Source organism: Pundamilia nyererei, unplaced genomic scaffold (assembly GCF_000239375.1).
Source record: "Pundamilia nyererei isolate P.nyererei 1_Seehausen unplaced genomic scaffold, PunNye1.0 scaffold00011, whole genome shotgun sequence".
Lineage (NCBI taxonomy): Eukaryota > Metazoa > Chordata > Actinopteri > Cichliformes > Cichlidae > Pundamilia > Pundamilia nyererei.
This window is the reverse complement of record NW_005187412.1, coordinates 392,227-414,166: the sequence shown is the minus strand read 5'-3', so window position 1 is coordinate 414,166 and position 21,940 is coordinate 392,227. Positions and strand designations below refer to the sequence as shown.

The 21,940-nt window shown below is 39.4% G+C and overlaps 2 protein-coding genes across 2 annotated transcripts; one reads left to right on the top strand and one right to left on the bottom strand.

Moving 5' to 3' along the window:
- Window positions 1–10,914: 10,914 nt before the first annotated feature.
- Window positions 10,915–18,316, bottom strand: stk16 (serine/threonine kinase 16). Its single transcript, XM_013908529.1, has 8 exons — window positions 18,249–18,316; window positions 17,753–17,878; window positions 16,558–16,777; window positions 16,341–16,474; window positions 15,035–15,122; window positions 14,334–14,462; window positions 14,094–14,215; window positions 10,915–12,694 (listed from the first exon to the last, which is right to left on the bottom strand). Exons 2-8 carry the CDS (start codon window positions 17,836–17,838, stop codon window positions 12,556–12,558), a joined length of 918 nt encoding a protein of 305 aa, XP_013763983.1. The 5' UTR covers window positions 17,839–17,878; window positions 18,249–18,316; the 3' UTR covers window positions 10,915–12,555.
- A 10-nt stretch (window positions 18,317–18,326) lies between these two features.
- Window positions 18,327–21,384, top strand: pcnp (PEST proteolytic signal containing nuclear protein). The gene is made up of 5 exons (XM_005724132.1): window positions 18,327–18,429; window positions 19,016–19,242; window positions 19,927–20,001; window positions 20,097–20,152; window positions 20,239–21,384. The coding sequence occupies exons 1-5, from the start codon at window positions 18,384–18,386 to the stop codon at window positions 20,348–20,350; spliced, it is 516 nt and encodes a 171-aa protein (XP_005724189.1). The 5' UTR covers window positions 18,327–18,383; the 3' UTR covers window positions 20,351–21,384.
- Window positions 21,385–21,940: the final 556 nt, after the last annotated feature.

The following is a 21,940-nucleotide window of genomic DNA, read 5'->3' as shown; positions in this document are numbered from 1 at the left end:
GAAGAACAACCAGACTAGACTCCAGGGTGCGTCTGGATTATCTTTGTTAAGACACGGCATTGCCAGAAGATGCACCTGATTTTCATCTATAATTTTGGAGGATTTTACAGATACATACTAGCAGCTATCAGAACTAAACCCAGTAATGACATGATAAATTGCTTGTCAGTGAACTGTCCATTTACTTTTGAGCCTCAGAAAAAGGAGACCTGCACCAAAATTGCTGTAACTCCTAAACAGTTAATGAACTTTTCATAATCCCCCTGAATTAAAGCTGAAAGTCTGCACTTCAATCACATCTTGATTGTTTGACTGAAAAAACTTCACTGTGGTTGTTTGGAGGCAAAATTCCAACATTTACTTTTTTCCCAACGAATGATTGATCTAACTGTCCCACTGGTTGCTGGTTAAATTTTAGAACAGATTATATGGTTAACTTACTTGTATACTTTCATATTGTATCCTGTGTTTCACTCTTTATGATTCTATCTCATGTAAGTTGTATTTTAGTGACGTGTGGTGTAAATTTTAAATCCAGCTGTTTGTGTGCTGATCTGTTTATATTCTAAAAATGATTCTGGGAAATGAAAATGTACCATATTTACATTTCAATATCTCATGTTTGTTGGCATTTGGTTTTGTACAAATAGTCTTATGAGATTAGTGCCGTTTGTTATATTCTGTTTGCTCTTGGTGTACTGACGTGTTGCGACTCGGGAAATGTGCCATGGTGGGACTCGCTCAGTGTGTGAACTAACCGAAATAGTAACTGCCCGGTCTGTTAGAGGTTCTGACCTGATGAGAGAATGAAATTTGTCTTCTGCTTCGTCTCACACTGTGTCTCGAAGCAAAGGTTAGTCTACAATTAAAGGATTTGTTGTGTCTCACTCTGAGGCTCACACCACACTCTACACATACCTTTAAAGTGTCATTAAAGCTTTGCTGGGTCATTGTGGCAGTGGGCTGCAATGCACACAACAGCAACTTGACAGTGACAACTAAATAAAGTTCTAACATCATTAATTTATTTATTTAGGTGTATATTATTAGCCTTTATGGCAAGCTTTATGCTAAGTTATGGTAGCCCTGCTTTCATATTAGCACTTGCAGAGCACCGACATGAACATGATATACCTGTATTCTAATTTATTTTTAAATCACTATACAAATTGCAATATTTATTGAATTATGACTTAGTAAAGATGTTTGAGCACATCAATAAAATTCTTCATTTGGGAGGTTTTGGTCAGTTGTGTATGTCAAAGATTTTGAGAGAACCAGGCTAACTTTTACATGACTTCATATTTCATGCTGAACTAGGCTAAATGGCTTCTGGGGAAAGCCAATGAAGGGTTTATCTCCTTAACCCCTTGTGTATCATATTTATATGATATACATACAGTTTTTGAGACTCCTACATCATCAACCTGATTTTTTTCTCTTTGAAAAACCTAAATAAATTGCACAATATGTGTTTGGGAATAAATTGCTGGCTAAAAAAATGCCAGATGTAGCAAATGTGATAAATTAAACTTCATATATGCATATTTAAGATTTAATTTAATGGGTTTTTTTTGTTTTAATTTTTCAGAATTTGTCATAAGGCTCCACTTTCACTATTTCAGGTTTCAGGTTTTAAAGATTAATGACATGATAATTTCATTAATCTTCTTCCAACTAAATGCTCGTATCATTTTTATTTTTTATTTTTTTGTTCCTTCTTACATACAAAAGCATTTCCACTTTGAAATAGAAACAGTCTTGCGGCCAAACATTCAACTTTTGCACTGACTTAAGACTGAGTAGAAATATTGTATAAACGTACGGATACACTTACTAATCTTTTGAGAACTGTTTTTAATGTCCTTCACTATCTTCCTATATTCTTGCAATAACTCCCTTTCCTGCACTAACCCCTATCTCCTCTGCCTCCCACAGGCTTGACCCTACAACACAGCTGTATCGAAATAAATTCTTCCATTAGGTACTTTCTGTTCTGCTATCAGGGGAACCACGCTAAGCTGTTATTGGACACAATATTTGCTTTGAATAAAAAAAACAAAAACACAATGCAGCCTTTCACACTATCCTATTTATTCACTGAGGTGTGTTGAGTTTATGAATGTCACCAAACATTTGACAGGTAGTGTCAGGACACTTTTCAAATTGATGTTTTGCCCCGCTCAGTAAGTCTGGCCCTTAATTCTTAATTCTGCAAGATAATGTTGAGAAATTTGTCATCATTGACCTATCCACGCTTAGGTTATGGGCAAATTTTTTTGTCAAGTTGTTAACAAGATTAGAATTAGTTTTCGAGTCTGAGTCCAAATAACTCATTAGATAAACAGAAGGAAGCCATCCGTGATCTGGAGGGTTCGAGGGCACTCTAAAGGTTCTGGAAATCCATCAGAAGAACATTAAGTAGCTTTAAACAGCATCCAGGCTTGTAAAAAATTTGCTGGCTGATTAACATTTAGTAAATCCACTTAAGTGTCTTCAAATCCAGCGGGCATACAAACTGGGATTACCACTGACCAAGCCTTCAGTAACGCACTAAGATAAAAGGCTTAACGTATTAACCTTAAGCATAAAGATAGATTGAAATTTAAAATCTGGTTTCAATAGGATCCAAACACAAAACAGGTCATTGCTTAGGTGAACGCAGTGTTTGAACTACATGCTATTTTGATATTTGTATCATCACTCATTCTGTTTGTATCATACAGGCCTTAGTCCTCTCCTCTCCACAGCACAGGTGTTTGTATTTGTATGTGTGTGTACAAGTGTGACTGATCCCATTTATCAGGCCAGTTAACCCTTGGCAGCAAATAGTAATTCGGAGCAGGACACCAGAGGGGGATGCAGGCACTTGCTCTAATTAAATTCCCCCTTTCTTACCCCCCGAACCTATGCTGACTGCTTCCCTTCCTCCGGCAGCGGAGACACTGACCTTCCAACCCTGCCTTCCCTTCCCTCCTACCTCAGCGCTGAAAACTGCAAAGTGACACAAAAATGGTTTTATGTTCTAAAGAAGTGTTTGTATCTCTAACTTCATGTCTCTTACTCTTGCAAAAAACAAAAAAAGGAAAAAAAAAACCCCATTATAAAGAACTAATCTGAATGAAACAAATGAAAAAAGAACCACTTTTAGCAAGAACAAACCCGGTGGTCGAACCAGGGTCACGGAGGACAACCATTTGCCTCGAGTGGTTGAAGTGATTAGGGGAAGGAGAGAAAAAAGCAAACCTCTGAAATACAAAAGACAACAAACACTGAGCAGGTTGGTCAGGCCACTACCTGCAGCTCATAAACATGAAACTCCCATCCACAGACATCTGCAGAAACGTGCAGTGACAGAGAGGACAAAAGCATTGTTGATGACATGCAGTTGTGTCTTATAAAGGCATGTGGAGTGTAAGGCAGATGGATGAGCTGGCAACTCTTAGAATAAAAGGATATTATTATCCTTATTATGATCTGTAAGCAAGGGAGTTTTTTTGTTGATGTAATAAACATACTTTCCCAGGTGTGTTTGGCTAATCAACATATGATGATGATGGTTTTCTCCTTTCAGCTACGGATACTTTCACTGAACTGTTGACCTTTTCTAATTCAGCCCGCTTTCAGTGTGAGTGACATATTATCTAAATAATGACTCAGAACAAATGTGTCCTTCCTCCACTTGTGAAGTAACGACAGCGAATAAAATGGCATTAATGTGAATAAGTGTTTGCACTGGCATGATGGTGTACTGCAGGCTTTTGTGTGGCATGCTTAGTTCAAAAGATGGTTAAAAGCAGGGTAATCTGTCTGGCTGACAGCATCAAAGAGGCTGGGATCACTAACAGTGACAGTCCCGGGCTGAGGCGTAGCCGCAACGGCTCCACTCGACTGTTTGTGAAGGCTGAACCTGCGTGTCCGCATGTAGGCACAGGTACTGGTATTTGAATATGCGCAGAAATAAGCACAGGTTAGCAGAACAACTGCAGCCTCAGCTGTTTTAACTACACATTGGAAGACTGATGGAGATGACCCTTATTAAATTACTTACCGGTATCCATGTTACTGTAAATTATTGCAAAAGCTGCTTTCAAACTGATGCGCACCGTTTGATCAGCTTGTGCCTGTGTACGAGCTAACTAGTAACTAGCTTTTGTGTCTGTACACAACCACAGTGCATTTTTAAATCAAACATTCCAACTGTGTTTGAAGTCCCAAGAGATGTTGATGAAAGTGAGGGAGCCCATTATTAACCTTAAAAAAACAAACAAACCTAATACAGCTAAGACTATAAAAAACAAACAAACAAAAACCTAAGGGGTGGCCAAATGAACGACCTGGTATATTGTAAAAAGGAGGAATGCACGGGTCACCTCTGCCACAAAGACCTGGAAGATATTTCAAGTTGCTGATTGTAAAAATCTTTCTTTGTTTAAGAAAAACCAAATCAAAGAAAGCTCTAGAGGAGGCAACGTGTAAACTTCTGGTTACCCTCAACAACGGTATGTCGATATTAGACTTTCCATTAAAACAGAGTGATGAAACCAAGATCAACTTGGACCAGATGATGGGATGTGAAAAAAGAAAGCATGGAGAAGGAGAGAAACTGCTCATGATTGTCTAAAAACTGGATTTATAAGACCTTTCTTCACTGCACTTGTTGGATACTGAATGTTGGGGAACTTTGTGACTTTGATGCTGTTTGTATGCAACACAGAGATTTTAGGTCTGACCAACGGTCTCAGTCGCAGGCAAAAGATGACAGTCAAAATTCTAAGAGATCATTTATTAATACAATGACTCAAAAATGAAGGATAAAACAGTCCAGTGTCCCACTTGAGTACAGAATAAAACACACAGTTCAAGGCCAGAGCAAGCTATGTCACAAGCCAGTTGCACTTCACATGTTGACTGCTTTAACAGGGATCAGCAATTGTCTTCCAAGACCCACCACCCTGTAAGAAGAATGCCAGTAATCACTGTGCCTCAGCAACTCAACTCTGCCTTTAGGCTGTGGCATGTAGTAGGTCCTGGCCTGCACAGAGAGACAAAATATCACCCAGTTTCATCATACAAGTTACAGAGTAACAAGCTATCCATCATAAACACATCAGGTCATATCACATACCTGCACAGAGAGACAATATCACAGCAGTGTCTGCAGTGTGGGCTATAAGTAGACTAGAGTATCAGTGCAATCAAATACACCTGCCTTCAATTAGTCCAACCCATCACAGCCATAGGCAAACAGCAAATGTGACACACAAAACCACTCCCACGTCACACAATAAACATGGAGATGAATTGATACAGGCAACATTAGTCCACCACCATGTTACAAATACCTCCTCTTTCAATGTGCATCCCCTGTGGTGCTCGAGGGTGTAACTCCCACACAGTTATGCAAACGTTTTGCAAACCCCCTTTAAATGAAAGCTAAAAGTCTGCACATCTTGATTGGTTGATTTAAAATGCAGTGATGTAGTGATGGACAGAAGTATAAGAAAAAGTGCCATTGCCTAAAAACTTTTGGTCCTAACTCTAAATATATTTGCTGCTTGTAAACCTCTAACTTTTGTATTAGTGTACATTCTTTTGTATTATAAGCTTTTCTCTGAAAATACTTTACAAATAGCCAAAAACTACACAAGACGATAATCTCGGCCACTAACCCAATTTTGGTTTAGGACTTACACTTAAAACAAACAAACAAAGCAAAACAACTTTTATAACAAAAGAGATTTTTTTTTCTATTCTAGGCTCGTTTACTATTGACATAAAACTAAAGCGACACGGGTGAGTGTATCTGCATGCATGCATAGAAAGGGTCACGCCAACATCTCATTTATGTAATGGCTCCACATTTATCGCCGCTGACATGACTGACGGGTGGAAATGACATCACTAACATTTAAATTGTTGTCCTTCTCTCTGCAAAGTAATACACGCTAAGTGATGCATATTCCACCAACAAGCTATTTTCTACTCTCATTCCCTATGTCTTTACTCCATGTTTCATACACACACGCACACACACACACTCTCTGCGTTTCATTTGGCTGTCCCCACAACCTCTCTGTGTCTCTGTGATATCCAATTGGCATAATTGAGCCAGGTCAGATGATAAAGGGACCCATAACAATCTATGCAAGTAAAATAAAAAGCAGCTCCCACTTATTACTTTTGTACTCTTCCTGTGCCAATCACCAATCAGCCTTCCCTTGCACAACAGCAGATTTAACAGACTGACATGTCTGCATTCATTAGAAGAAAAAAAGTGTGACATCCCAGAAGAAGTAAAGCGAAACGAGGAGAGGTGAAGGCAGCAAAAGTTCAGCAGAGTGTGAGCTGAGATAGATGAGATGTGACAGGCTGCCACTCTTCTCAGCACCTTCTCATCAGCATGACACAGCTGTCACAGCCCTATTTCAGGAAAATTAAACGGCCTTACGGTAAACTGGCCTGCCTTGGGAGGAGGGGCTGGAGGAGCAAGGAGAGTATGTGTGTGTGCGAGAGAGAAAATGAATAAGCTTATAGTATGCAGATGGGCTTTCAGTGTCTCTCCTCCCCCAATCTGTTCCCCTCCAGCAAGTGCCACCCTCTCCTTTTGACATGATAATGGCTCCAAATTGATGAAGACACTTCACTCACTCGATGACAACTCTACCAGCAAGCGACATGAACGCCTCCTCCACGCCCCCTCGTCCATCACTGTGAAGGCCTTCCTTTCTGCTTGCATGACACAGGCTGGGTGGGAAGTTGTTTAATCAGCTAATTTGCTCTCCTCTGGCCACCTTTAATGACCATGCCACCTCTGGATTATCTTGTCATCCTATCCTCTTAATTCTCGCTGATGAACTGCTCATCAAACTGTTAGCCTCTTTGTACCTTTGCCACACTTAGCAAAGGTTATAGGCCTGCAATTAAAACTAATATGTCAGAGCACATTCTTCTCTTTAATTGACAGAAAAGGAAGCATTTCTACAACAGCCAAGACATCCCCCAGTTTGGAGAACATAGTTGTGAAGATGATGTCATTGTGTGTCTGAGGTTGTGTATGTCTGCCTAAAAACTGAGCAAACACAGCTCCTCATAAACACATTTAAAGACATCAGAAACTAAATGTAAGCCCTTTATCTGTGTGGCCTTTGCATGTTGAGGTGGGAACATGCTTAATTTTGATGGAAATGCAAACTGTACAATGCATGTAAATCAAATAATATGGCTTTAGCAGTGATTCTAGATGTCATCCCTTTAGATTGGAACCACGTTGTGAGGGCTAAAACTAAAAGCTTCTACATTTAGGGTCCGCTAAGCTACAGTGAGTTTGCTTGAAAAAAAGAGGAAGAAAAAGTAGCATGCGCACTTGTAAGGGGTATCTCTCCAGCACTTTAAAAAGAGTCAACCTAGCTCTGTGTCCTGGTTTGCTTGACTCGGGTAGCCTAACCTGCCCCACATGTCTCTGTTATGAGCTGAAGATCAGTCCTATAGCTGCCCATTTAAGCCACTCTCTTGCAGATTCAGCACAACCACAACAAGGTGGCCACGCTGCCGGTGAAGGAGTTGTGATGCCTTTAAAATAATTCATAACATCCGACCTGTGTTGACCTTATACAGCAAATAGAAACTATCGATCCACCTCCCCCAACTCCCACTTTAAAAGACTTATTGTGGAGCTCCATTTCATCTAATCACTTGGCAAAAGAGTCCAGTGTCTAGATAAAAAAAGAATAAATAAAAAAGTCCCCGGGCCAACGTGTTGCTCTCACCTTTGCAGATGAAATTACCCGAAAAGCTGTTACAAATCAATATAATCAATGCAATCAGCTAACTGACACAGGCAATCTCCTGCCAGTAAGTAAAATACCCCCGGCGGAGATCTTTCAATCTCTGGTGCCATAATTGCCCCCAAGGGCGACGTTAGGGTGTACCGTTTTGTACACTTAATTAAATTAGTGAGCTCTGTGGACAGGGTGGGTTGCCGGTCTCAGGGAGAAGGGATAGGTCTGGCTCTGTGCCAGTAATTAAGCCAATACCTTTCTTGATTACGCCAATCCCCCTTAATGAACTCATTATGCATTTTAACCCAAACACTCCCATGAATTAATGAGCGCACAGAAAGCTCCTTCTTCAAAAGGACGCCCCGATCACAAGCCCGGGCTGTAACTCATCCACTCTACGAGGGAGACGTAATGTCCATATTTCTCCCTCTTTCAGCCGCAGCCAAGACTAATCTGGACTTGAGTGACAGCAAAAGTTTTCAGTCTGTACACATAAAGCTTTAAAGAAACACGGGCCCTCATCTGGCAAGTGGCAACAGGAACTTACTGTGCGACTTTACAAGGTCTCCCCGGGATCGTGTCTGAATTCAAGGTCCAAAACAAAGACCACGTGACTTCTGTGTGGTCATTTTTGCAGAGATATGATGACGTGCACATACGCACACGGGTCCCAAACATATGTGCAAAATGATTTAAAGAGACCCAGGAGCACTGCGGGGTGGGAGCAGCCCTGCACTGACCCATAATGTTTTGCTAATTAAATAATTCACTAATTGATTCATCGCCAAATCAATAAAGCCTGCAGATGGTTTATGGTGTGAGAGCTAAAGTGTGCTTGTGATTCAAGTCTTGGAGGGAGGAATGCAGATCACTCAGGCACACACAGCATCCGAACCAGCGGCGTGGGTCCACTTAATGAGTGATAACCAAAAGCATGTGAAACTGTGCTAAAACGCAGGCGGCCGCTCTGTTGACCTTGCACTTGTGTTGTATGACATCATTCAGCCCCTCACATGGAGATGATCGTGAATATAAAAGGTAGGCCCAGAGTGTGTCTGTATCCCTGTTGAACCCATAAAAACAGCTCTGTCCTGAACCCAGCACCCCCACTCAGGGGAGGCTGGGATTTGTAGGTGGGCCTGAGGAAAAAATTAGATGGAATATTATTAATTCAAGTGTAATGATTCCTTAGGGTGTTTGTGTATAAGAGGGCATACGCACTGTAAATATGCGAGGCGGGTGAACTTTACGGCTGGTCATATTTGTGTGTTTGCGCCCGCGGAGGTAGACATTACCTCTGAAAGTAATTGGGGCAGCCGTGAAGTGTGACACCTCAGTGATCTGAGTGGGTGTTAAGGCTGTAAATTCAGCTACATGTGCGATTGGATATTTGTTTGCGAACATAAGCGCAGGAGGAAAGATGCAGAGAACGGCCACCAGCGCTCGGTGCCATCAAATGAAGGCTGTGATTGTCAGCCACTGGATACAATTTAACGGAGACTGAGACAGCTTGATTGAAATATAGAATTCTTTTAATTTAAAAGTGTGTGCAAAAAACCAAAAACGTATTTGAAAACCACATAACACCGCAGTTTAATCTTTTAAAGGCCGGGTTTTGGAGCCAGGCAGCAGGCATTTCCTTCTGTTCAGCCACTACTTAATTTATACTTCTGCAGTGAATATGATGCTTACGGGAGATTTATGCTTCTGCATTAAATCTACATATAGGTATATAGTAACCACAACTACACATCACCATCAAAAACACAGGTATAAATACTTGGTAGTGCCGTTGGCCACTTTAATCATTGATGCATTGTAGTCACTACATGGATTCACCACAGAAGTATGCTGGCCAGATCCCCCAGAAAACTAAATGTGAGGTAGACAAATGTGTTTCTGTGGGACAAATGGGACACAATGTTGTAGTCTAAATATTTTGATTATATTTTGGTGTTATCTCAGCTGCTCTTCTGTCCCGTAACAAATTTTGCCCTCCTACTCTTACCCCCCCCCCCCCTTTTTTTTTTAAAGCTATATCTGACAATTTTAGCGATTTTCATAACCCGGATATTCTGTGCTACACAGTTAATTTGGGCACTGTCATGTGATACCTCAGTGATTTCTGTAGCTTGATAACCAATATAGGTAAGATGTAACCGCAAATGTAGAAATTAGGTTTTATTCGTCATTAGCTCATTTGGCTAAAACACTGATGGGCTCATGGTAAGGCCTCTGTCCAACTGCCCACAGTTCACAAGACCCCTACAGTACTGGACACAATGACACCTAATGCATCATTACCAAAATTGTGCTCAAGGTCATATTTGTTGTTTTTTGGGCACTTTTCCATTTCATAGCATAACATCCCTTCCTACTACAAGCTCATCAGATTCTCACTCCTGATGTATCAAAATGAAATTCAAACCATTTAGCAAAGACGTTAACATGCTGGTGATAAAATTACGCATGCAAAAATGATAAAGGAAGAACTTAAAATATTGCTTTGCCACACAGTGCATACCACTGGTGTCGTGTTAGGTGGTGATGATCATGGAGGGAGTGGTTGACTCTCACATTAATTAGGCAGGGTTGGGGCTTTCATCAGTAATATGTAATCAATGCTATGACATGCTGATACATTCACGTATTTTCATGCTTTTTGTGTCCATGGTTACTACTGACCACATGATCACATAACACTCCTAAACTCACACACTTTAATTTGGTGGTGAACGAGATTAACCTTTTACTGGAGGAGACTGTTTGTAAGCAAACTAATTTTAATTCTCATTAATTTGTAGAGCCAACTAACGACACGGAAATTGATAACTTGCTTTCTGTACATCATAAATTACTATTATCTGCGAATTGTGATTGATCATCCACCATGATATCACATTTACAAATAAAATTTTATAGGCTGCAAATTGATGCTGCATCACAAAACATCAGGTTATCAAAACAATTGAAATGCAAATATCTGATGATCCCCTAGGTTGAATTTATGAAGTTTAACCAACTAATTAATGCTTTCAGAATGCTTTTTTTGTTTGTTTTTTTAAATCGGGCGATGTGTCGTAGCGGTAACTATACTTAAACACAGATTCACATAATTTATTTGACAGACTACTTTTAAAATGCCACGATGCCATTTTATTTCACAAGTATATTAAAAACTGTGTACATAGTGCTACAGTACATATTTACCACATTTATCCTTTTACTTGACAGTGAATAAACACAACTTCAAAAGGATTTTACAAAATCAAATAACACACTCATCTGTGATCTTCACCACTGTGTCTGTTATACAGGAGGGATTTCTTACTGCAGGCATCAAGCCAGTTTGTGCGCCATTAACAGCCACACAGAAGTTCATAGTCAGTTTACATAGACAGGCTTAGTAGGAGGTGGTGATACAGTTAAATGCTGTGTTAATTACTGTTCCAGTACATACCAACAATTAACTGGACTTCTTAGTTTTATTATAATGTACTTCATCACTGCAGGACAGCCACAAATGAAATTTAAAACGCCTAAAAATTTACTGTGTCTAGTAACCATTTAAAAAGTATCCTTAGGGTCTAATGAGAAACACCATCAGACCCTTTGAGATGTTTGCGTACCCTGAGAAAACAAAAGTGTCAAACTAATCACTCATGAGTGAAAACGCAGGATTCAACACAAACATAGCTGGAATGGAAAATATTTAACTGTTAAAACACAATACAGTGAAAAGTGAAGTTTAATAAAAACAAAACAAAAACCAACCCTATAAGGTCACATAAAATTGCAATTTTGATGACAAGCATGCCATGAAGTGATTCCTCAGTGTCATTAAAATTTGAATTTACCGTTGTAACATTAGAACCTGACATCTCCAATCATTCTCTTTTCTTTTTTGTGTGTGCAAGTAATTGAATATGTGGAGAAATGCAGACGAGGAGACTCCTGCCTCTTTTCTCCATCTCTGCTAAAACGAGAAAGCTGACGATTACGGTACACACGTGTAACTAAGTGTTACACATAATAAGGAATAATAAGGAATTAAAGGGGGAAAAAGAAAGAAAGAAAGTGGAACATATTCCTTCTTGCTAGGGAATGTCATCTGGGGCAGCTTTCACTCACAGGAAATTTTGGCAAAGCTTTTATGTTTATCTTTTATCTTTACACCATTGTCATTAAGAAAACAAAAACCAACCACACTATAACTGAGAAAACACAAAGTTGAATATCTTAAAGTATTATTATAGAAATATGCTTATTTTGTAAGGCCACAGCCAGTAGCTAGGCAGCTTTTCTTCATAACTGAATTTTAAGTTAATGTACACCGATTTTAACCTTCATATAGAGTAATAAAGCCAGCCTGTTGCCCTCATCATAGTCCCAAACTAAAATTCCACCCTGCTAGTTCCAGCCTCAAACTGAATTGACAGAGTGGTGTCCTCTTTATTCTACTCTTGGAAGAACGTTGAGATAACAAAACAGACCCACTTCATTATCAGATGCACATAACCTCAGCCATAATTGGCTTCTGGGTGTAATTACATGTAAGGCTTCTCTGATTCTTCAGAGCTTTAGGAGGACTATACAAATGTTTTGTGATACCCAAACTGAACTGGAACATTCAAACTAAACTCATGCCAAGCTCCCCAAGATGAGTGAAAATTGGTATATTAGAGTCAATAAATAAATCAAAGAATTTTAACCTGGAACTAAGATGTTCCTTTCAAAGGTCTACATGACCACACATTTGGTTCACTGTGCAGGATCAGACCATGTTGGTTTGGGTGTTTGGGCTGCGACTCTGCAGGTCCTGTACTTGATCAAGAACCCAGTTGATGTTCGGTCTCTCCTGAGGATTTGACACCATTATGGAGCTCAGCAGCATCTGCAGACCCTCTGAGTATCTGGGTACAAGACAAATACCAACTTTAGGTTTGATACAGTGCTGTCAAAGGTCTTGAGTTACCCCCTCGCTTCTTTAGATTTTGGTTCCAAGGAGTCAGAATTTCTTGTAAGCTTTTTTCACTCATTTTCAGTCCAGTCCTTGTACCGAGCATTTTCAGAGGAATCTTTTTTGTTTGTTAAGCAACTTCACACTGACATATGAATGATTCAAGCAGAAAAAGGCACCTAACTCAAAGGATGAACTAGTGTCTATAGATAACAGACAACTCGGCACAGAACCCATTCTAAATGGTTATTTTAGGCACTTTGTTAAGAGCAGCATGTCACAACTTTAGTTCAAACTTCAAAAAAAAAAAAAGTGTTCACTGAAGCCTAATCAGAAACGGTCTTTGGGGAAGGATGGCTGTCAAGAAGCCATGTTAAAGAAGGGAATAAACATGGAGAAAAGGTTCAGGGTGACCAAATTACACAAGAACTGGACTGAAAATCAGTAGGAACAGGTCTTATTGGGTGATTAATCCAGATTTGATAACTGTGGTTCAAATCTTAGTCAGTGTGTTTGGAGAAGTACAGGTGAGAGGTACAATAGAGTGTCCACACCAATCTATGATGCATGGTGGAGGCTCTATCATGATTCGGGGCTGCATTTCAACCAGTGGTGTTGGAGAACAACATTTGTGAAATTATCAACACAGAAAAGTGAGGTTAGATACACCATACAGTGCCATGAGGAAAGCATCTGGTTGGCAACTGCTTCATTTTTCAGCATGTAAATGATCCTAAAGCTCAAACTTCAACATTACTGAAAAACCATTCCTGAAGACTACTTTTAAAAAAATGATAGAAAGCTTGCCTAAGAGAGTTCAAGCTGTGTTGAAGAATAAAAGGTGGTGATACCAAATCTTGACTTTCAAACTTTTGAAAGAACTTCAAAGAACTGCAATACCTTTTCCTTCCTATGAAAATACGATGAAAGGAGGGGTAGCTTAAGACTTCTACACCGCACTGTATAGCATGTGCGGTGTTAAGCATGCACAATTTTTATTAACAGTGAAAAGGTTTCCAGGGTGTAGCCAGGCTCACAGCCACATAGCTTTTTTTTTTTAAATGAAAGAGAAACTAAACTTAGTTTTTTTTGTACTACATTTGAGAGGTCAGTGTTGTGCTAGCTTAACTGAACAGTACCAAAGAAAATCAAGCATACAAAAATCTTGGTAAGGTACCTATTCCTGTTACTATCGGTCCTAAAATCAGTTGCACGCCATTAGAACTGGAACATGCTTTTATTCTCCAGGGCTTCTCAATTCAAAACAACCATTTTTTCCTACTACTCTGCAAAGCAGTAACACAAACATTTAAATAAATAGGAAACTTTCAAGCTACAGCCTGAAGACTGACCTGCAAGAGGGAGGGATGGATACTGGATTCTGGACAGCCAGAGCAACACTGTCTCCCTTCTGAAATATCAGATCGTACGGCCCTTCCAACATCATCATACAGTAAAGCACACAGCCAAGTGACTGGAACGGTGCGGACAGCAAAGCACAAGAAAGAGGTTTCATCTGTGAGTGACATTTACTGAGAACAAACATACGCAACACAGACAAGCCAAGAGGAAAAAGGTCTACACAGCTTTACCCAGATATCAGTGCGCTCATCTATAATGCAGTGGCTCTCAACATTGAAGAGTTCAGGAGCCCTGTACGAAATGGTGCACCGCTGGGCGGCCCAGTCCTGTATGGTCATGGCTTCTCTGGATCCTTTTACCTGCAATGAAGTCATTTTTATTAAATCCTTCGTGGGTTAAGTAGTTTAGGGGCTCTAGTGGTAAGACGTTGGATGGATGTGTTAAAGAACCACAAAGTAGTTTCAGAGACATACAAAAAGCAAATCTAACAATAAAAGCTATGGAAATGTTAAAAGTCACATGTGACATTGCTCATTACACAGTCAATTATGTTTAAAAAGAAAAAAAAAGAAAATCTAGAAAGAAAACAGCTGTGTTCTGAGAAACTAAAGACAAAACCCAGACATTTAGCTGTATAACCTAAATATGAGCTTCACTACTCTGCCATCTAGTGGTGGAGCTCAGCAACATTTAAATTCAATAAAATTGAATTGAATTCAATTAAATAAAAGCCTGAAAATTACTTTTCGGTATAAACAAACACAAAAAAAGTAGTGAGGACGGCACTTTGTTCTTACACATTCAGAGCACAAAAATGCTGTGGTGACCAGTCTCACCTCAGGCTTCAGTTAAACTAACCAAGTCTTTTTTTCCACAAAAAAACCCATAAAGTCACAAATCTTAAAAATCCTTCTTAGACCCTGGATTTTACCTCAATCCTGGCACGGTTCATTGAGCCAAAGTCCATCAGAACTGGCCTGTCATCCTCATCAAGAAGCACATTTGTGGGCTTTATGTCTCTGTCAAATTATAGCACACAGCAGGCATTTAGATGTAGACAACTCTGTCGGGTTAAAAACAAAAAACACAAAAGCAGGTTGACTGTTGCATCAGTCACTCATGCCTGGAGGCCTATTGCTGACCATCTGGCAACAACCAGTCACTCGGGTAAGCTGTGGGACGTTGGACAAGAAGTAACAATGCTGTGCAGTCCCACATAAAGAGGAACATCTGGTCACTCGAGCTGAAATTGCCATTTTGACGATAACCAAACTACCTTTAGTTTGTTTTTCAAAAGAAGTACAACTATTTAGACAAATAATCTTGAGACAATGTGCTACATTTTGACTGGTTCTTCAATACATGCACTTTTCTAAAGCCTGGCTTTTAGTCAATGTGTATGAAGGGAAGTATTTTTAGCATAGTCACATTGGGTATAACATTAGTCAGGCTAAAGTTCCAAATTACCAAAAAGTAAGAAGCTTTGCAAATTTTTGTGAAAATGATAGAAACTACAACACAGAAAATGAAAAGGTAGTATATAGTGAGAAATTTGTTTTTCTAAAGTTATTTTTACATTTTGCACAAGAACAATTATTCTGTGAAGTGCATGTGCCATAACTTGTTAAAAATTACTAAAATTGTCAGATATGAGATATACAGATGCTACTGACAACTATTTAGTAAGTTGGCAAGAAAGTTTAAAAGGTTACGTTCAAATATATTGCATTTGACCACCTCCCAGCATTGTAAACGTGTCCCACTTTGACCCACACAAACACTGTGTTTGTCCCATATGTTTGTTGGAATGTGGTCAAGCTATTTGCAGCTGACCATCAATAAAGACAATATGGCAATGAGCTGCAAGACACACAACTGGTTCAACTTATTTAAGTGGTGAAATAATGTTTTTGTTTCTAAATGCATAAGTATTGTGGAGCTTTCTAAAAGATAAAAATTATGGATTTCCCCCCTTTATGGGAGTAATGAATCTGAATATGGCAAAATAATCTGGTATTTCTTTTGAAATGTGTGAAACATGATATGCATGTAATGCACTCGCTTGTCATTTCTGCACCACCATGCACTGCTGCTGAAAAACTGCATACCCCAAGTCAAAAATAAACAGATCGGAAGTAAGATTAAAGTTTTAATCAAATAATGCATAACAGCACAATGATGTTTATTCTTTTTTTCATATAGTTTCTTATTCAACATCTCAGTTGGTTAGGGATTACCTGTGTGCATAGCCTTTGTCGTGAATGGCCTTGAGTCCAGAGCAGATACCACGAAAGATTTGCAAAATTAGTTTTTCAGGCATTGAGCTCCCCTTGTCTCTCAGCTTCTCCAGAACAGACCACAGACTGCCTTTCTGTTTGCATAAGCACGCAAGCATATCAGACCAAGATCATTTCTCTCAAGATTATGCTAATGATAACTGCTGCAAAAACTTACTCTCATATATGGCAGAAGTAGCCAGGCTTCAGTCTTGCCTCCATGATCAACAAAGGAATGTGCAACCAGGCTCAAGACGTTGGGATGGTTAAACATCTGGTGCATCTCCACCTCTGTCTGAGCCTCCTGGCGACCCTCACGGTCATGACATAGGATTCTCTTCAGGGCATAGAAGTGCCCATCCTTTACCCCTTCAACCAGATCAACGAAACTGAACCCACTGAAAAGAGAAAAAGGTTTATCAATGCAAAACTGACTTAAAAGGAAAGGAACAGTGACATGCCATACATACTTGCTTTGGTTTGAACAAAGGAGGTGAAGAAAAGTGTGCATGTAGTGGGTTGGAGTTTGTTGAGACAACTATCAGGGGGATTTATGACAGAAGGATAGCAAATTAATCAAAGTTAAGGTTTGCAAGATGGTAGTGAAACCTGCTATGATGTATGGCTTGGAGCCTGTGATACTGCCCCCCCCCAAAAAAAACACCCACAAAAAGAAACAAAATAAAAACAAAGAGTGGGCAGAGTTGAAGATGCTAAGATTTTCACTGGGAGTGACCTGATTAGACAGGATTAGAAATAAGTAGATCAGAGGGACGGCTTTGGAAACACAGGTAGAAAACAAAGATTGTTTGGACATGCACAGAGGAGGGATAGTAGATATGTGTCAGACAGCAGGAAAAGAGGAAGGCCACAGAGAAGACTCATGGATGTAGTGAAGGAGGATATACAAAGGGTTTGTGTGACAGAGGAAGACTATGGCTAAGGTGAGACAAAGGGAGATAACCACTGTTATCCTAAAAGGGAACAGGCAAAAGAAGAAACTGGAGCCAAAAAGTTTTAATAATCAACAATGCATTAATCCATCTTTCATTGCCTTATGATTTCCCAGCATATCCGAGGTTATAAACTTGATTCGTCCCTGTTAATAAAATAAAATAACGAAGAGAGTGTATAGGATCTGTTTACAAACTAACAACCAGTGCCCATGTTCCCAGTAAGTTGAGATGCGGTCACCAAGTGCAGCTATGAGACTCATGAATGAAGGTCACAGTAATGAGCTACATCGGGATAACTCTTAGAGGATTAATTATTCATTTGTTTCTTTTTCTAATTTAGGATTTGGTGACAAATATAAAATCTTATGATATACTTCTGCGTAGTTAAAGTCATAGAGTGTGAAAATGTTTTCTTACCCTTCGTCGAGCTTCTGGACAAAATAATACTTTTTGTTATCAATGGTGATGGAGGCACGGGAGCATACGCACATTGTCTGTCCCATCTTGACTGGTACATTGTCTTAGGGCAAGCTTTTAAAGGGACTGGGAATTTAAAAAACAAACAAACAACAAAAGACAGAAAGTTATCCAAGGGTGACAGAAATGCATAAAGTCTATCAATTGTGTTAACTATGTAAACTAACCGTTACTGGAAGTAATCTAAAAGATATCAGCCGTGTATATAAAACACACTGGTTCTTACAGCGCTAATGAACTGTAACATAAATGTTAGCCAACACAGCATTACATTAACACGTAGCATAGCTGAGGATAGCAAAGCTACAACAGGTAATATTTCACATTAGGGTCAACTTTTAATATTAACTCAAGTCGACCTGTAGCTTTACCTAAATACCTACAAGCTATAAATAACACGCTATGCGATTAAACTCGCTCAGTTCCTTATTCTTACCAGTTTCTGTTTACCAGGTTAGCTCGCTGTCATATTGCTGCGTCCATTTTCCTCTTCTTCTATTATCAGAGTGGGAGGGTTGTACTGCTAACAGCGCCAGAAGACGACTAGCGGTGAAATTGAGTGGAGAAAAAAATGGCGGATAACGAGCGTAAAAGGAGGGGTAACACCGACGACAGAGGTGATATGTGTGCTGTTTTATAGTGTATAATATGGTTGAAAAATATAAAGTAGTCAGTGTTAGCTTGATATGCCCCCTGTTTATTAAAACTAAGAAGAGACGTTAGCAGAAGGTGTCTTAAGACAACTTCATGCTAAGTAGATAAGCTTGCTAATGACAAGTTAGCAGTTAATATTGTGTTGACGTTAACCTATTTAGGTGCGTGTCAGATGTACTATTAATTAACAGTTGATAAGCCAAAGGCATCACTCTTTACTACAGTCCACTGTTTTGTTTTTAGCTTCATAACTCGCCGGAATAGCTGGTGTGCTATTAGCTAACTAATGCTAGTTAGCGCTGGCATCTTAGCTTGGGGTTACCTGGTCTTATACATCATGTAGAGTGCTTCAAACACCAAATTCTGATAAGGTTGCGACTTACTACGCACACAGTCGTCACGTGGATTGATAAAGCACCAAATTAAATGGTAGAGTGGTACTTATGTTTCGTTGCTTCATTAATGGCTAGCCATACAGGTAAAGATGATGGATTTAATAACGCCCAGGAAACAGTTGTTCACCTTGGTGAGTTGTCTTGCCTCAAGCAGGGCCGCAGGAGGAGGGAGGCAGAGTGAAAACTAAGCCTGTCTCTTGTAGCACTGTGGGGGGAGAAGGGACCGCAGTCAAACGCACATCCCAGCATCTCACCCACGAAGATGAAGACGAGTCTTCAGCAGACCCACCAGCACCAACCAAAGTCTCCAAAATAGGCTTCAGCATGAGCAGTCAATTGGGGAAGAAAACAAACCCCATATCTATTAAACTGGGAGCACCGGTGAGTATGTGAGACTGTAGACTAACACTGTGCAACGCTGTTATTTAAAAATCTGTACCCTATTAATATAATGGGTGTTGTAACACCCATGAAATTGTTGTACACAGTGTCTGAATAGCATAAAAGTTAGAGCATGGGATTGTAAATGATCATGGCACACTGCTCAGAAAAGTCCTAAAGAGTTTTTAAAAAGTAGTAGTGAAGTTTTTAAAAGTTTTAAAAAGACATGTCATTTGAATCTGGCCACCAGTGTACCTCATCCAAGATTTGCATGTTGCTGTGTTTATGCTTCCAAAAGACACTGTGACTGCAATCGCAATTTATTACCTTGAGTGAAGTTCTTCAAAATTGTCATTAACAGTCAATAGACCATAAGAATCAAATGACTAGTTTTGGATGATCAGCCATCACTATGACGGTTGCCTCACAAAACACATTTCATCCCTATTTTCTCCATTTTATGAATGTGTTCGTATGCATGTTGGTGTTGGTAATATCCAAAATATCAGAGGTCAGTTTCACGTTGACCTTCTGTGTTGTTACATAAACTTCTTTATTCACTGCTATAATTCAGAAGCTGAAGGAAGGATTGTGATTTCTGAGCATGGAGGTGTGATGCTTGATGCTAAGTTGTGGTGTTTTATTTTGTTTTCCTAATTGTCATGTCCCCCAACCTGTTTTTAGAAGCCCAAAGAGACTGCGCCATCACTTCCTGCAAAAAAGCTGGGCCTAGCGTCTGTTTTTAACGAAGATGATGATGTAAGTGTCTGTGCATGCAGGCATGTCACGATCACAAAAAAATGCTTGAACAGTAGATGTTCAGAGGCTGATATTAACTTTCTTTTGTCATGTAGAGTGAACCTGAGGAGATGCCTCCAGAAGCAAAGATGAGGATGAAGAACATTGGGAGGTACAGACTGTACTTTACAATTTTGCACTTGGCTTCTGTGGTCAGCTTTGAAATCTTTAATTTCTTTACTTCTGTCACCTTTTTAGGGAAACGCCAACATCTGCAGGACCTAATTCCTTCAACAAGGGCAAACAGGGATTTTCCGATCATCAAAAGCTTTGGGAAAGGAAGCTCAAGTCCCAAGCAGAAAACTTGTAAATAACTACAGCAAATTTTGTCACTACTAGCTAATTTTGTATAGGTTAACCATGTTAAATATCAGTGAAGGCTCAGATAATTAGTCATTAGAGTCCTAGTTTTTCCAACTTCTCTGTGGGTCTGTGATGATGAATACTTTAAGCCTGCTTTGATTGTGACTGAATTTGTTTCCACTTTGAAATACTGGTTGACCTCTGTGTAAAAGGTGTGAACTGATGATGAAAAGAAATTCCCCAGTATGATGGCTACAATTGTATTTGCTTTTTCAGGTTAATGAAAAAAACAAAACTCTCACCTTACGCCCCACATTTTCCTTTGCTCCTCTCCAAAGCTGGTGAGCAAGTGTGCTGCTTGCTTAATTTCTGTGTAAAAATGTAAATAGGAGTGCCACAGTGTTTTATTTTTAAAATGCCACAAATCAGAGTGTGAGACCTATGCTGTCTTGAGTGTGAAGTACACTAGACATGGCATGAGTTTGTCAGTTCCAGATCCTTGGTTTTCACCGGCTGTGCCACCTCAGTGTTTATGTTATGCTTGCTTTCTTTTACCCATTCAGGCTAATTACTGTAGAAATATGTCTGATTTCATTTTTATGTCCAAAACTAATATGTCTGTAGTTGACCTCTGTGTGAAACCCAGACTGAATGCGGCATGATGTGGATACCAGGGTGCGGGTAACAGTGCTGTTGATATGTTAATCAGGCCCATTTTAAGTTGCACCTCACTGATATACATTGTGCTTTACAGTCTGGGGGAAATCCATCTTAATGAGAAATATGAACTTTGAATTTCTGTGGGTTGAGTGTTCTGTTAACGTCCCCTAATAAATTCAATCAACGTTATGCTGAAATCTGTTTCCATTAAATATTTCCTTTTTTAAAGTGTGTATTTATAAGTCAGTCTTTGTAACATGTGAAACCAGGTACATACAAATACTCACGGACACTAATAAAGTCAGTATAGGAGGTGACTATAGTATAGTAGGGCTGAGTTTCGATAATCGATTTTCCAATTAAAATCAATTTCACCTTGAATAAAGCGACATCGATTCATTTCTCACCCGATGGCACGTACACGCCGTTGGGGCTGAAAGCTGACAGCTCACAGATCCTGATGCTGCAGATTGTGTCACTCTCCATCCAAAATTGACTGAACCAGCAGCAAAAGAAGATCCAAACTATGCTTCACATTTCGCTTCACATAAACATCATTGTGAATTTCCTCTTACTTTTGCTTTTTTTGGCTTCTACCACAATAAAATCACACTTCCTACACAGCTTTCTCTCTCTGTGTATTTCAAGAACAGTTTCTCATCTCAAATCTCTTTTTTTCTGCATTATTCGTTTGCTTATTACCCACCAGTCTACTGTCGCTTACAGCGGTAGACTGGTTTAAAAAAAAAAAAAAAAGAGACTTCCAAAAAGAAAGCCTCATTTTTTTATGTTCAATACCAAAGAAATGTACATTTTTTTTTAATTATGCCAAATTGCAAAACGCTTAGCTGTGTCTCTAATAAAACCTCTAACATTGCTCTGCTTCACTTCAGCAGCATTAGGTAATGATCGTATGCTGATTCATGTTTTTTTTTTT

Bases quoted from the DNA above. Each gene is read 5' to 3' on its own strand.
- stk16 (XM_013908529.1), bottom strand. From the start codon at position 17,838: ATGGGACAGACAATGTGCGTATGCTCCCGTGCCTCCATCACCATTGAT. The intron at 14,463-15,034 runs GTAAAATCCAGG...ACTTCATTGCAG, and splicing joins TGAACCGTGCCAGGATTGAG to GTAAAAGGATCCAGAGAAGC. The intron at 12,695-14,093 runs GTCAGTCTTCAG...TCTTGTACCCAG, and splicing joins TCCATCCCTCCCTCTTGCAG to ATACTCAGAGGGTCTGCAGA.
- pcnp (XM_005724132.1), top strand. From the start codon at position 18,384: ATGGCGGATAACGAGCGTAAAAGGAGGGGTAACACCGACGACAGAG. The intron at 18,430-19,015 runs GTGATATGTGTG...TGCCTCAAGCAG, and splicing joins GGGTAACACCGACGACAGAG to GGCCGCAGGAGGAGGGAGGC. The intron at 19,243-19,926 runs GTGAGTATGTGA...ACCTGTTTTTAG, and splicing joins CTATTAAACTGGGAGCACCG to AAGCCCAAAGAGACTGCGCC.